Source organism: Sinohyriopsis cumingii, chromosome 6 (assembly GCF_028554795.1).
Source record: "Sinohyriopsis cumingii isolate HCF-2022 chromosome 6, ASM2855479v2, whole genome shotgun sequence".
NCBI lineage: Eukaryota > Metazoa > Mollusca > Bivalvia > Unionida > Unionidae > Sinohyriopsis > Sinohyriopsis cumingii.
Window position 1 is genome coordinate 157,766,516 of NC_142966.1, and position 16,413 is coordinate 157,782,928.

At 34.8% G+C, this 16,413-nt stretch overlaps 1 protein-coding gene across 1 annotated transcript in view; it reads left to right on the forward strand.

Moving 5' to 3' along the window:
- Positions 1 to 16,413, forward strand: part of LOC149798366 (uncharacterized) — a 211,359-nt gene that overhangs the window by 80,340 nt on the left and 114,606 nt on the right. Inside the window, exons 11-14 of the mRNA XM_089960868.1 lie at positions 1,834 to 2,077; positions 5,030 to 5,153; positions 12,228 to 12,358; positions 14,834 to 15,001. Coding sequence (XP_089816994.1) covers positions 1,834 to 2,077; positions 5,030 to 5,153; positions 12,228 to 12,358; positions 14,834 to 15,001 — 667 coding nt within the window. The remainder of the gene's footprint in view (positions 1 to 1,833; positions 2,078 to 5,029; positions 5,154 to 12,227; positions 12,359 to 14,833; positions 15,002 to 16,413) is intronic.

Genomic DNA, 16,413 nt, shown 5'->3' on the forward strand with positions numbered 1-16,413 from the left:
TAACTGCAAACAGCCTAGACCCAAATCTGTCATTATATAGTGTGCCAGCAGGTCTGGGTCTATGTGGTTTGTTTGGAGTAATTAGTAGAGTAAACAACATAGACCCTGAGTTCTTGATGCATTATATGTTGGCAGATCAAGGTCTATTTTGCTTGCAGTCACACACTACTTATAAGCAAGTTCATATGGCACCTTTCCCATGCCAATTAATATTTGTAATGGATGCTGTGCATGTGGATTTCTCCAGAAGAGCTATTGGGGTGGGGCTTATTTGAGTCAAGTTCAATACTATAGGCATGAAACCTTTTGATATTTTTTGTAGTTCTTTTAAAGCTATATTTCAAAATGTTATTCTTTTTATGGAATATTAAACAGAACATCTTTGCTCTGAATGTTGTTCATGCTTCTGTTACACAGATTATTCACATCACACATTGATATTGTCAGTGGCACTGTGTCATCTGCATGTTTGTTGGACCTTCTCATTGCACCATTATGCACCACAATAAGTGTCGAAAGTGTTTATCTTTATCCAGAATATTTATATGCTTATCTTTATGCATGCAAATATATCATTCTTGTAAGTAGCCAAGAGAGTTGAAAGAAGATTGAAGTTTGAAAAGGATGAGGAGTGTAAATGATAAATTTTGTCCCATCAGATTACAACTACCACTATGGTGAGGAACGTACATGATACATTTTGTCCCATCTGAGTACAACTGCCACTATGGTGAGGGATGTACATGATAAATTTTGTCCCAACTGACTACAACTACCACTGTGGTGAGGGATGTTCATATAAATTTTGTCCCAACTGAGCATAACTACCACTATAGTCATTAATGCAAATGATAAATTATGTCCCATCTGAGTACACCTACCACTATGGTGAGGGATGTAAATGATAAATTTTTGTCCCATCTGAGTACAACTACCTCTGTGGTGAGGGATGTACATGGTAAATTTTGTCCCATCTGAATGTGGTGTATTGTAAATGGTAGATATCTGATATGAATGGTGAGAAATGTAAATGGTAAATGTCCCATTTAAATGGTGTGGAATGTAAATGGTAAATGTTGTCCCATCTAGATGATGAGGAATGTAAATTACAACTTTTGTCCCATTATGAATGGTGAAGAATGTAAATTATAAATTTTGTCCCATTATGAATGGTGAAGAATGCAAATTATAAATTTTGTCCCTTTATGAATGGTGAAGAATGTAAATGTTAAATGTCCCATTTAGATGGTGTGGAATGTAAATGTTAAATGTCCCATTTAAATGGTGTGGAATGTAAATGTTAAATGTCCCGTTTAAATGGTGTGGAATGTAAATGTTAAATTTTGTCCCATCTGAATGATGAGGAGTAAATTTAACTTTTGTTTCATCAACTACCACTACTAAAGCAGAGAAACAGGAATATATGCATTTTAGAACTCTTTGGGTTTGAAATATTCAGTAAAAGAAAATACCATATGGGTTGAAATCATCATTCCATTAAAATGGTTTTCAATACATGAAACACATTAGTAATCAGTATTGAACCACTATTCTTATATTGTTCTAGACTGTCCCAGAATTGATGATGCATGACAATTTTTAATGTAGTGAAGAAAAAGTAATTTCCATGATTGGTCCTGTGTGTATTATTTTTGGGCTTATGTTGTTATTACTTTTTGTTCTGTAGGCATATTGCTTTTAAAAATAATTTCCTTATTGAAATGTAAAGAATGAAGAATTTTTTTTCATCTGAGCTAAAATATTCAAGATCTGCACATAAGTGAAACTTCATTTCAGTCAAAGATTTTAAATAATTTCAATTCCCTGTTACAGCCTCAGGGTCTCAGCTTTTTCTAGAAGAATGTAATTTCAACAACCAGTCACTTGAGGATTTCTACCGGTCTACAGAGGACTATGGTTCACCAGCCATGGTGCCAATATTCCGCAGCAAAAGTGCAAAGAGAGCTCAAACTGCCGAGACAAAAGCCAGGGTCAAGAGTGCTCCACAGAAGGAACGGGCACAGAGTGCCAAGTTCCAAAAGACTGAGCCACTAGGAAGGCAGTTCTTGTTAAACAGGTATGAAAAGTGTGAAATTATATAAAAGAGATTCACAGATTTGCTAAGTTCCCACATTGCCAAAACAATAAGAGGGAAAGTTTTAACCATGAAGCTGAAGCCTGATTGGTCAAATTGTTTTGCTGTTGCTACAGTGAGTGTTGTCTAACTTTAGGTTATCACGATTCATTGATCATATATACTAATGGTTGTCGTTGTTGTTATAGGGTTTAATGCCATTTTTCAGCACAAGATAGGCTTTACATGGCAGCCAGTATTAATGGTGGAGGAAGAACCCGGTAAACCCCGGAAATAACCACCGATCCACGAGAAGCTACCGGCAAGCTTTCTCACATATCCACACTGGCAGTGCCCGGGACTCAAACCCATGCAGACAGGTGAAATGGCAGTGATCCGGAATGGTGAGCACTTTAAACCACTCGGCCACTCGTGGCCCCTATATACTAATGGAGTGTCCCTATATTATAATAATAATAATAATAATAATAATAATAATAATAATAATAATAATAATTATTATTATTATTATAATGACTTTATTTAAAGAAGAAGCTCATTTGGTCAGTTGACCAATCTTCCATGAGACCTTCTACAATAATTTATATAATGCACAATTTTTACAAGATGAGGTATCTTTAGACAACAAATTCTGTTAAAAACTATACAGTTGATCTTCTGCTACATTCTGCTACAATAAAATATGTACAAGGCTTCAAGGATGAGTACATACAGGATTCATACAAATAGCAGCTAGTGAACATGTGTGATACATTATAGGTGAGTACATCATATCAATGCTGTAAAAGGTAGTAGTGCTGAAATAAACAAAATCATACAAGTAATTTTTTCTGTAGATGTTGACTAAGAAGGTTTTTAAAAGCTTGGCATGTGTCAGCTGACTTTGTATAAGGTGGTATGGAATTCCATAGTTTGGCTCTAGAATATATTCACAGTTTACTGTGCATAACATTATTAGTTTCCTCTTTGTGTTGTTGTTGTTGTTGTTGTGGGATTTAACGCCATTTTTCAGCACACGATAGGCTATACATGGCAGCCAGTATTAATGGTGGATGAAGAACCCGGGAAAATCCCGGAAAGAACCACTGACCCACGAGAAGCTACTGGCAAGCTTTCTCACATACACACATTGGCTGAATCCGAGACTCGAACCATCCTCTTTGTGTATGTGTGTGTGTGTGCATGCATGCATGTGTGTGTGTGTATGTGTGTGTGTGTGTGTGTGTCATTCTGTCTCAGGGATGTGGAATAGGTCCATTGCACCCTCCTGTGTATCATAAGAGGTGACTGATGGTGGCAGGAGCTATGTTTATTCTGTAGTTAGCATGCTGGGGTCATGACTGAAAGGGTGTTGGTTCTATCCCTCAGTTGGATCAGCCATGGTCAGGAAGGAATTTTACTCCAGTTATTCTGGCATTAAATAACCCACTAGTGTTTCTGTGCCGTTAAACACAAGAACATTATACCAGGTACAACAAGTGAATATTAAATACCTCGTGAACCTTACATATACTTATTGCCTTACAGAATCTCTTAGCTAACATTGTTGGCAACAGATAGAGCATCTGCCTGGATGGTTAGGTTTCAGGTTTGAATCTTGCCAAGTCATGCCAACGACTTATAAAATGGTAATAGCTGCTGCCATGCTTGGTGTTCAGCATAAAGAGATTAGTGTTAGAACTGGTTGGCCTGGTGTCAGGATAATGTGACTGGCTGGGACGTGTTGCTACATGTATTTGGCACAATGCCACAGTGATAGACATCAGTATAAACCATGACACTGCAGACATCATAGTGATATGATTGAAAAATTGTTAAAGCTAGGTTAAATCACACACATGCTTCTATAAAAAGATTGAGTTATAGTAATTACCTCCCTTTGGATAAAATAAATCTTGCTAAACAAATGAAAATCAGCGTTGTTTAAATAAAACTTATTCTGAGGTGGGGGCAATTTCCACTGATGATAAATCACACAGTAAAACTCATTTCTGTTTATAATAAAGTAAATTAATAATATATTTTGATTTTAAATTAAATATTCATGTTTTAACTTTTCAAATGGAGGATTTTATATATTGTTAATTGTAATTGACCAATTATAGTGTGTGTGTGTGTGCATATATATATATATATATATATATATATATATATATATATATATATATATATATATTATATTATATATATATATATATATATATATATATATATATATATATATATATATATATATATATATATACATACATACATACATACATACATACACACTTCACATATAAAAAAGGTAATGCATTCATAAACCTCAGAGAAAATGAAATGTATGAAAGGTCAGGTTTTACCGAACTTTTCACTTGATTGCCATGTTTTACAGTTAGGTCACTTCAGCTGATAGAAAGTCTCACAGAGATTGGAAAAAGATGATAACCTGAATTGGAGAACATCTTGTGACTAGAAACCAGAAAAATAGAGTCACAGTTTCAGGTTTTATGTACCAGAGACGATGGTACATAGGATTTATTGTGTCCATTTCTGAAAGTAGTATATGATAGAATTATGTGAGTGAAACTACTCTTAAAATTTTAAGTGGAATGCCATGAAGCATAGTACAAATTAAGTTTGTAAATTTGTACAAGTTTAACTTCAATAAATGGCATATAACAACTTACTGTGAAATAAGTATTTTTCTTGGGGCACCACTTTTAATTGATTCCATGCTGGCTACAAATCACTACTTTTAAAGACCCAATGAACAATAATGATTCTTGTATGGAAACAGAAGAATCCCTTCCCCAACCCTTGAATTTAAAACAACAAAAAGTCATGTGTGACAAAGCCAAAAAAATTGATGTCAACAGAAATAAATAAACTCACAGTATTCAAACCTTTGCTTTGGATATTAATACAAATTAAATATTGGTTCTTTTTCAGTGATGAAGAAGAGGAGAAGAGAAGAAAAGAGGAAGCACTCACTCCCAAAACAGAACTGAAACTAGATGCTGTGGTTGGTTTGATTGACACAGTGACTGATGGGATGACCATGTTCAAGGAAAAGGTATTCTATGTGGATTATTAACTTTTCATGTTTTGCAGTGTTTGACATTTTTCCATGTTTGTATGAAGTATTTATTGAGGTTCAGGATATGATTTTTTACACATTAGTACTTGAGAATTTCACTATGAAAATAGTATTATGCTTGTGAAATCTTTTTGTACACAATTATATTTTAATTATCATGAGATCGTTTCATAATTATATATATTTTCTCGTTAAAATTAACATTTTAATTTGTACTTAAATTTTGTAGAGATGTCTCTTATTGGGGAGGGGGTGTTTTTTGTAGGTAGATCTTAAATTTTTTAGTTTGTATCAACCACAATTTCTACACAAAAATTGTTATGTCTTAGATGCAAGCATTGTTCTTTTTATATATGACATTGTTCAGCCATAGGACATGATTTATCCTTTCCATATTTTAAATGCAAAATCACGTTTTCATTGTACATTGGTCAAATACTTTTAAAGATGTAGAAAAATCTCATATTGAGAATGCATGTGGATTCCTTTTGTTATAAACTGTTGTGTAATAAGTCATGAGAAATTACAGGAATGTACAAAAATTTAAACATCAGGGACAGTTACCGTTCAATCTTGCCCCATATGTAATATTTGATGAAAACCCTATAAGGATTGACAACAGTTTTATTATTTTTAAATATTTACAAATCAAATGATTTGCCATTGGATTCCAACTCTTTCCCAAATAGTTGTATTTTTATACTCCTGCCTCATTTGAGGTGGTGATATTTAGCAGTTCTTATGTCTCTCCATCAATCTGTCTGTGTGTGTGTGTGTCCATCTGTAAGTCTGTGTTTTTGTCCATCTATCGGTCTATGTGTTTTTGTCCATCAGTAAGTCTATGTGTTTGTGTCAACATGTCAGTCTGTGTGTTTGTGTTTGTCTATCAGTCTGTGTGTTTGTATCCATCTGTCAGTCATTGTGTTTGTGTCCATCTGTCAGTATATGTATTTCTGTCCATCTGTCAGTACAGTATAACCTGTCTTGAAAGACCACCTCTTGTGCCAAAAAATTATGGTCTGTGAAGACAGGTGGTCTCTCATAACAGGTCACAATGTTGTATAATCAAAAACTTTGTGCTTTGAGAATATGGTCTCTCAAGAAGGTGGTCTCACACAGCAGTGGTCTTTCAAGGTTAACTGTATTTGTTTTTGTGTCCATCTGTCAGTCCACATGTTTGTGTCCTTCTGTCAATCTATGTGTTTGTGCCCATCTGTAATCCTATGTGTTTGTGTCTATTAGTCAGTCCATGTGCTTGTGTCCTTCTGTCAGTCTTGTGTTTGTCTGTCAGTCTATGTATCTGTGTCCATCTGTTAGTTTATGCATCTGTTTTATTCTGTCAGTTTTTTTGTTTGTGTCCATCTGTCTGTGTTTGCATCCATCTTTCAGTCTATGTGTTTGAGTTCATCTGTCAGTTTACGTGTTTGTGTCTATCATCTCTTAGTTTAATTGTGTCCCTGTCAGTCTAATTGTTTGTTTCCATCTATCAGCCTATGTATTTGTTTCCATCTGTCAGTTTATGTGTTTGTATTAATCTCTCAGTCTATGTATTTGTGTTCATCTATACATCTGTGTAGTTGTGTCCATCTGTCAGTTTTTGTGTTTATATCCATCTGTCAGCCTGTGTGTTTGTGTCCTGTCAGTCTGTGTGTTTGTGTCCATCTGTAAGTCTATGTGTTTGTGTCCATCTCTCAGTCTGTTTGTTTGTGTCCTTCTGTCAGTCTATATGTTTGTATCCATCTGTCAGTCTGTGTGTTTGTGTCCTTCTGTCAGTCTTGTGTTTGTCTGTCAGTCTATGTGCCTGTGTCCATCTGTTAGCTTATGTGTTTGTTTTATTCTGGCAGTTTTTGTGTTTGTGTCCATCTGTCAGTTCATGTTTGTGTCCATCCTTTTTTAGTCGAATTGTTTGTGTCCCTGTCAGACTAATTGTTTCCATCTGTCAGTCTGTGTATTTGTTTCCATCTGTCAGTCTGTGTGTTTGTATCAGTCTCTCAGTCTGTGTATTTGTGTCCATCTATACATCTGTGTATTTTTGTCCATCTGTCAGTCAATGTGTCCCTCTATCAATTTATTTGTGTCCATCTGTCAGTCTGTGTTTGTGTTGATCTGTCAGTCACTGTGTTTGTGTCCTTCTGTCAGTCTATGTGATTGTGTCCATCTGTAAGTCTTTGTGTTTGTATCCTTCTGTCAGCCTGTGTGTTTGTGTCCTTCTGTCAGTCTGTGTGTTTGTGTCCATCTGTAAGTTTTATGTTTGTGTCCATCTGTCAGTCTGTGTGTTTGTGTCCCCCTGTTTGTCTCTGTGTTTGCATCCCTCGTGAAGTCTGTGTGTTTGTGCCCATCTGTCCATCTGTGTGTTTATGTCCATCTGTCGGTCCTTGTATTTGCATCCATCATTTTAAGTTTGTGTCCATCTGCCAGTCTATGTGTTTGTGTCCTTCTGTTAGTCTTTTTATTTGTATCCATCTGTCAGTTAAATTTTTGTGTCCATCTGTCAGTCTGTGTGTTTGTGTCCTTTGTCTTGAAACTTAGTAAATATTATTTTCTTGTACATATCAACAAATCACTTTGCTCCTGCAATTGTGTTAGAGTTATTGCCCTTTTGTCTTCTAGGTTAATGGAATGTATTTCTCAGTCTCATTAGGGCAGGACTGTTTGGCCTACCCACTTTTGTTTGTGCAATAACTCCTTTATATTTTTAGATTTCAACCAAATTTGGTATGTTTATTAACAATGATGAGACTTTGGTTGAATTTGATCATCATCCATCTACATCATTGTTTAGTAGGAATACATCCCTTGATTGTCTGAAATCTGCCTACTTTTTCACACAATACATCCTTTTATTATTGGATTTGAAGCAACTTTTTATATAATCAAATTCTTGATATAAATGTTTTTGTTCTTCATAAGATGACATTGTTGTGTGTTTTCACCCCAATGTATGTTGTACTGCTTCCATGGGTTACATTTTATTATGTAACTACATGCTGGGAAGAGTTATGGTTCTTGCTGTCATGGCTGATTTTAAGAAAGAGACAAAATTCAAGGGTTTTACATAAATATTCCCACACATATTGCCACTATTCACATAAAATGAATGCTAAATGAATTAAAAATCAGATGTTAAGTGAGTGTTCATTTATGCAAATTTTATTTCTTCCAAATATGAAAATTGGCAAGTTATGTGATGCCAAATGGATTGTTAACAACTATGAAAATATGCAAGTCTAATAATTTCAGTTTTCAGTTATGAAAATGGAGAAAGTAGCAGGTTGCCAGTTAGGAAGATGTTAATCTTGATTATCAGCTCATATTACCATTTCAAGGATAATCTCCTTGTTGCTTGTTGCTGACACAGCTGTTCATTACAGTGCACTGGTTATTAATCTGGTACATAAGCAATCATGTTATTTTCACATGACTCATGCTGTGCTTGAAACCAAAATGGAGCAAAACTTGCCCTGCTAACTGAGATGATTGTTAAATACTTACATTTCTTTGCTCTGCAGCTCCCTTAACACAAGCTACAATAATAAGCCCCTTCAGGGTCCTGAGCTCAGAAATCATGGGTGAAACTTGCCCTGGTAATTGAAAGGGTTGTAAAATACTTACATTTCTTTGGCTCTGCTACCCTATGAACTGCAGTGACATGCATCTTTGGGGTCATGTGCTTGAAAAGCATGCCCTTTAGGGATCGTGAGTTCAAATAAAATGCCCAACTTTGGGGTCATTTTGAGCTGGAAAAAAACATGCCAGACTTCAGGGTTATGAACCATGTAGAGACTTTGCTTTTGGAAGGAATTGCTGCATATATAGTGCCCAAATAAAGGAAGCAGTGCTAATTTGAATCCAGTCATCTTTAACTGGAGTCTTGAAACATGGGTGGACACTCTGAACTAATGGAAAAATAACAAATTTTTAGTGTAAGCTAAAAACATGCTGACCATCACTTTGGATATGCATACTGACCAGTCACATGACCTCTGTGTCATTTTGTGGGGTACCGAAGGGTATGAAACTTGAAATATTGGATTTTAAGCAAGTTTATTATTCTGCATGATGTTGACAAAGCCTTGGCCCAGATTAAATGTCAATGTTCTGTATAATCATTTAGATGTACTTCAGCCTCTGATTGTCAGACCCTGTATAATTATTCAGATGTACTACAGCCTCTGATTGTCAGACATTTGTTTCCATGGAACAACTCACTTAATTCAAAACATTAAATGATACTTACCAAGTTGATGTTTGATGATTTCTAGGAGTTCAGCTTGTTCCTGCCATAACTTCTCATTTGTAGCAATCTGGTTATTTTTCTGGTCTTTAGCCAACCATGTTTGTGTCACATGACTCTCGTGATGTGTCTGGAAACAAAGAGGGCAAAACTAGTCCTGCTATTTGAAATGATTACTTTGCTGCCCCATGATATGAGCTCCAAAGACATGCCTGATTTCGGGTCATGAACCATATTGACACTATAAATAAATTTGCTATGAAGAAGGCAAATCAACCGTACTAATCAAAATGACTGCTGTGCAACCCAATGACATAATCTCCCTACTATCACGGTCATGAACCATATCAATACAAAATTAACTAATGTATGTTTGTGTGTTTTGGATTTTTAACATAGCTTTAACAATTTTTCAGTCATATTGCTACAATGTCTGCATTGTTACAGTTTATAGTGATGTCTTAGCACTGGGGCATCATGCTGCAGACATGTAGCATGATGTCCCACCCAGTCACATTATCCTAACAATTTTGCAGTCATATCACTATCATGTTTGCAGTGATGTCTAGCACTGGGGCATCATGCCACAGACATGTAGCATGATGTCCTACCCAGTCACATTATCCTGACACCAGGCTGACGAGCCCTAACACTAACCTCCTAATGCTTAGTGGCTGGTCAGAAATGAAAATGATGTAGATCTGACCTTAAATATGGCTACTAAATGAAAATGGTGCCAATTAGACACGATCAATCTGATTGAATCAGGTTCTTTCATTAACATCTGAGCACATAATGAAGTGGTGGATACTGTTTTGGCGAGCTCTGTATGCCAAGGGTCACTGTGTGAACTAAGTGGATGGACTGTCCTTGGCAGAGATGAGTGTGCAGGTGTGTATGCCTGTTGATTGACAAGCATTGATGGTCTATTCTTAACCCTGGATTAAACAACACTTGTACACAGCACATTGAAAATGATCATCAAAAAGATATATAATCATTATTGTTGATGGTTTTATTCAAACAATTATCAGTTTTTTAAGAAACAGCATCTTTAAAATTCAGGCTAACAACCAAGTCTGTTGATAATCTGTTGACATATCTGTAATGAATATTCACAACTAGAATTTTTTTTACATCTTTTTTCATTTAAAGCAAGACAAGTTTATGTTTCCAGACTACAGAACATCTCACCAGATTAGCAAAACAAGGTATAATCTACTTTGGCAGTAAACTTTGCATTTCTTACAAATTAGTCTGAAGAAGTCAGTGTAAAAATTAGGGAACTATGCCATGCTGTGACTTTGTTATATCCAAAATGGTGTTATAACAAAATGTGTTCTAGTGGATTTTCTTATAATTACAGCCAAATCTGGATTGCAGAATGATAATATTGACATCTTGGCTAAATTGAAATGTCAGCCTTCAACACCATTGTTTAGCAGAGTTAAGGCCCCTGACTTTTAGACTTGTCCACATTCATTTCTGCACAAGAAACCTTTTGATGTTAGGCCAAAGCTGGTATGCATCTTAATTTTCATGAAACTTTGGCTGAATATTTTAGCATTCTCAAGTTTTATAGTCCTTGATTGTCTGACCCACCCACATATGTTTTGCACTGAAAGGACTGCCTTACTGGATTTTATACAGAATTAGTAGGCAGTTTGATACTAATAAAAACTTAGCCAAGTTTGATTGCCGGGTTTGCTTAGATATATATTCAGCATATGACAGCATCTTTTAGCAGAGTTATGCCCCTTTGATTATTCAGCTTATCAAATTTCCTTCCTGCACAGTAATTTCTTTGGTATGCAAGTTTATGTTGATGACACCTTGACTTAATTTGATTTTTCTTAGTTCAGTTTATATCATCATTTACAAGTGTTGTAGTCTCTGATTGTTGGACATGCATACTTTGCTACTTTGCTTCTGCGGCTTTCTAAATAATCACTGAATATGTATAACTTTATGTTGATGAAATATTGCCAGGGTTTCATTGTCAGTGTTCAACATCATCAAAAATGTTTTCCTTTATAAATGTGTCTTATTTACAGCATCACCATTGTCAGTGTTCTACCTCATCAATAATGTCTTTCTTTATAAATGTGTCTTTTTTACTTCATCACCCTTGTCAGTGTTCTACATCATAAATAATGTCTTTCTTTATAAATGTGTCTTATTTACTGCATCACCATTGTCAGTGTTCTACATCATCAATAATGTCTTCCTTTATAAATGTGTCTTAACTCATTTACTGCATCACCATTGTAAGTGTTCTACATCATCAATAATGTCTTTCTTTATAAATGTGTCTTATTTACTGCATCACCGTTGTCAGTGTTCTACATCATCAATAATGTCTTTCTTTATAAATGTGTCTTATTTACTGCATCACCATTGTCAGTGTTTTACATGATTAATAATGTCTTTCTTTATAAATGTGTCTTAACTCATTTACTGTATCACCATTGTCAGTGTTCTACATCATCAATAATGTCTTCCTTTATAAATGTGTCTTATTTACTGAATCACTATTGTCAGTATTCTACATCATCAATAATGTCTTTCTTTATACGTGTGTCTTATTTACTTCATCACCATTGTCAGTGTTCTACATCATCAATAATGTCTTCCTTTATAAATGTGTCTTATTTACTGCATTACCATTGTCAATGTTCTACATCATCAATAATGTCTTCCTTTATAAATGTGTCTAAACTCATTTATTCTATCACCATTATTACTTAGCCACTTCTTTTACAACACTTAACCTCCCTGCTTCCAATGAAAAGTTAAAGGAAGTTTTTTTTATACAGCTTGCCCCAGCACCTCAACCAGGATTCAGGCAGCCAGCAAGCACCAGTGTACCCAGAAGACCATTGTCCCGTCCGGTGACTGCACAGAGCCAGAGGGTGACAAGTCCAGTCCAGAGAGCGAATACACCCACGTAAGTTTTAGAAGCAATTGCATACATCATTAGGTATATTCTTACATGAATTATAATTGTGTTCATGGAGGATACATGCCCCACCACAGTGCCTTAAAACTGACATAAACACAAAATGGACAGATGGACAGACCAGGATAATACTAAACACACAAGATATCATAGAAATTTCAGAAGCATTTCAACTTTGTTTAATAGCATACCTGGTGAAGTACCAAAACTGGGCTGTTTATGGGATGTTGCCAATTATGGGAAGAAATCTTTTAGTTAGGAAGATAACAGGTGAAAAATGCCAAAATTGTCAGGCTCGACACTTGGGCTGGCTGTTGACTGTATGTAGAATTCATTTTAAAAAATATAATTTAACAAACTTTTTAATTAATATAAGACTGAAGAAACCAGTAATAATTAATTTGTTAACAAATTAACACATTTAATTAGCCAATGTATGTTTTATAAGTTTAATGTTTTTTAAAATGCAAATTAAAATTCACAGCAATTTGATGGTTCCCAAACATGATTAATTATTCTGACTAATGTTATACCTACATAAACATAAATACTGATCCATTGAAGAAAGCAGGATGAAATAGTTACATGTACATGCTTTGTTTGCAATGGCATATTTTTTTGTTGTTATGAACAGAGGACTAGAATTCTGATGATCTAGAGGGGTTTAATTTACATACATCTATACAGATCTGTGAGAACCAATGTGTTCTTCATGTTGTAGCTATGTTGGTGAATGATGTAAGAATTGTATTTCTCAAAAAGGCTTTGATAAAATTTTCACAGCAGTGTAGGCTTGAATATATGACTACTGGATTCATTTCTGTCTGTTGTACACTGATGTTGTAGACACCATGACACATATTCTTACACTATACAATGGAAAGAAATTATCTAGTTTTATTGTGGCCTAAGGTGCTGCACAGTGTTTGTGTGTGCATTAAATGATCAATGTTGTTTCCCAGATAAGGAATAGTGTGATGAAATTCTCTATATTGGCCATGTCCATCTGGTTTGAGATATGAAATTTTGTGCCATGAACTGATTGAAGCACTGTTGGAATTTAATGTACCACTTGAACACATATCTTGTGCATGTTAGGATTGGAAAGAAATTCTTCAATGGTCAACTTGTTATCAATGAAGATATTTAACTCCACATGTCTTAGACTGGAAGAACTTATACCATGGCCTGTTGTCTTTCATCTGTCATCGATCTGTCATTCATTTAGCATAAACTACTTGGACATTTGCCAAGAAACTTTACATACAGATTAATCCCAAGGTCTAGTTGATCCTAAAAGAAATTGGCACTGCTTGGACATACAACATAGACACCATTGCAACCGTCCTGAAAATCATGTTATTGTTACTTCTTCTGAATGGAGGATTTAACATGGGGTTTTCACTCAGATACTTCTCACAACATGTAGTTGGTCTGATGCCAATATGACCTCCCAAACAGCTGTCATAATGGCCATCCTTAAAATCTGTATATGTTGACTGAATAGACAGCTTTATAAGCATGGGGTTTCACTTAAACATTACCACAGCAGTATTTAGGTGTTGAATGAAAATGGAACAGATCTGACCAGTAATAAATTGTTATCTGCACTATTGTGCAGTAGAAAACCAGACGAACCTAATTGACATTGGTGGAGAGACCCAGGTCATGGCATACATTTTTCTACTTCATTGAGCTTATGAAGACTGTAGTTTTGTACATATATAACTTAATTTTGACCAAACCTTGTATTTAATTGCATTCCATTTTGTGGATCACATATTACATATCAATTTCGTTTTAAAGTCACATCCCAGATTCTTGGGCCAGTGGACCATCAGTCCATTACAGGTCATTTGGTTCATAAAATCACAGAAAAATCTTGATTCTTCTTTCTATTAATTGTAAACTTCTGGGTTATTGGTAGACAATTTTATAAGTTGAGGAATATTTTTAACCTGTCCCTGGCATTCAGAAAAGGGAATTGTTCCATTCCTGCATACCCATTGAGGACTATTCAAGTGAACAAAAAGGTAAATGGAGACATGACCAGGTATAGTTGCATGTATTCATTAGTATTTATAGCATCAAATATGACATTTATAAGTCTCTTTACTTAACTGAAACACCAGCATTGAAAGAAAATGACTTTTGGGTATTTTGTATTTTAGGATAATTGATAGAATAAAACACACTTAATGGCATGTATGTTTACTGAAAAATTATGGAACTTGTTTTAATTCTCATGATTTGCCTTCTAGTTCAGATTCTTCCTCTGCTGTACTGATAAAAGTTTGAATTTCATAGAATGTCTCCTCTTATGGTCACTACTACCACCATTACCACCACCACTACTACCAGTAATAATAATACTGTGTGAAGGACAGTTAAAATAAGAATAAATTTAAATGATTGAAAGCTAGGCAGCTTAATGTTTTACATTTTGTCGTATGACTTTTTCAGAAATGACCATCCAGAATCAGTGCCAAAGGAGATCCTTATAGGAACTTTTGCTGAAGCTGAGGATGCCCACACAAAGAAAGCTGCCATGCCAGCTCGACCCCATTCTGCTACTGTCAGTCAGGCTGTTGATTGGCGTGGAAAAATCACACCAGATTCTGTTAGATACAAGTAGGAATTACAGTTTCTCAGTGTATTGGTAGAGTAGTGAAAAAATACCGATCTTTAATGTTCAGTCTTACAGAATTAATATGAACTTGGCAAGACTAAATTTCACCTGATGTCAAAATATCCACTAAATTTCACCTGATGTCAAAATATCCACTAAATTTCACCTGATGAGTCTAAAAGGGTAATAATAAGAACTTAGCAAACTATAGAAAAAATACACAAGTGGAAAAATAAATCTGAAACAGCTATTACACATTGCACAAATTCCATTTAAGATTAGAAACTCAGCAATTTTATTTCATCCCTGTATCATTACATATCTAAGTTTGATCTCATCCTTGTATCATCTCATATCCAGGTTTGACCTCATCATTATATGTCTGAGTTTGATTTCATCCCTATCTGCTACTTAGCTTAGTTTGATCTCATCCATATATCATTACATATTTAAGTCTGATTTCATCCTTACATCATTACATATTTAGGTTAGAGTGTCTGCCAGAAGGTGGTGGGTTTGATCCCTGGCCGAGTCATACCAAAACTTACAAAAATGGTACTAACAGCTGCCTCGCTTGGCACTCAGCATTAAGAGGTTAGTGTTAGGACTGGTCGGCCAGGTGTCAGGATAATGTGATTGGGTGGGACATCATGCTACATGTCTGTGGCATGATGCCTCAGTGCTAGACATCACTATAAACTGTCACACTGCAGACATCGTAGCGATATGACTGAAAAATTGTTAAAGCTACATTAAAAATTCAAATCACACACATACACACACACACACATTACATATTTGTCTGATTTCATCCTTATATCATTATGTATTTAAGTCTGATTTCATCCTTATATCGTTACATATTTAAGTCTGATTTCATCCTTATATCGTTACATATCTAAGTCTGATTTCATCCTTATATCGTTACATATTTAAGTCTGATTTCATCCTTATACCATTACATATCTAAGTCTGATTTCATCCTTATATCGTTACATATTTGATTCTAATTTCATTCTTATATCGTTACATATTTAAGTCTGATTTCATCCTTATATCATTACATATTTAAGTCTGATTTCATCCTTATATCGTTACATATTTAAGTCTGATTTCATCCTTATATCGTTACATATTTAAGTCTGATTTCATCCTTATATCGTTACATATTTAAGTCTGATTTCATCCTTATATCGTTACATATCTAAGTCTGATTTCATCCTTATATCGTTACATATTTAAGTCTGATTTCATCCTTATACCATTACATATCTAAGTCTGATTTCATCCTTATATCGTTACATATTTGATTCTAATTTCATTCTTATATCGTTACATATTTAAGTCTGATTTCATCCTTATATCGTTACATATTTAAGTCTGATTTCATCCTTATATCGTTACATATTTAAGT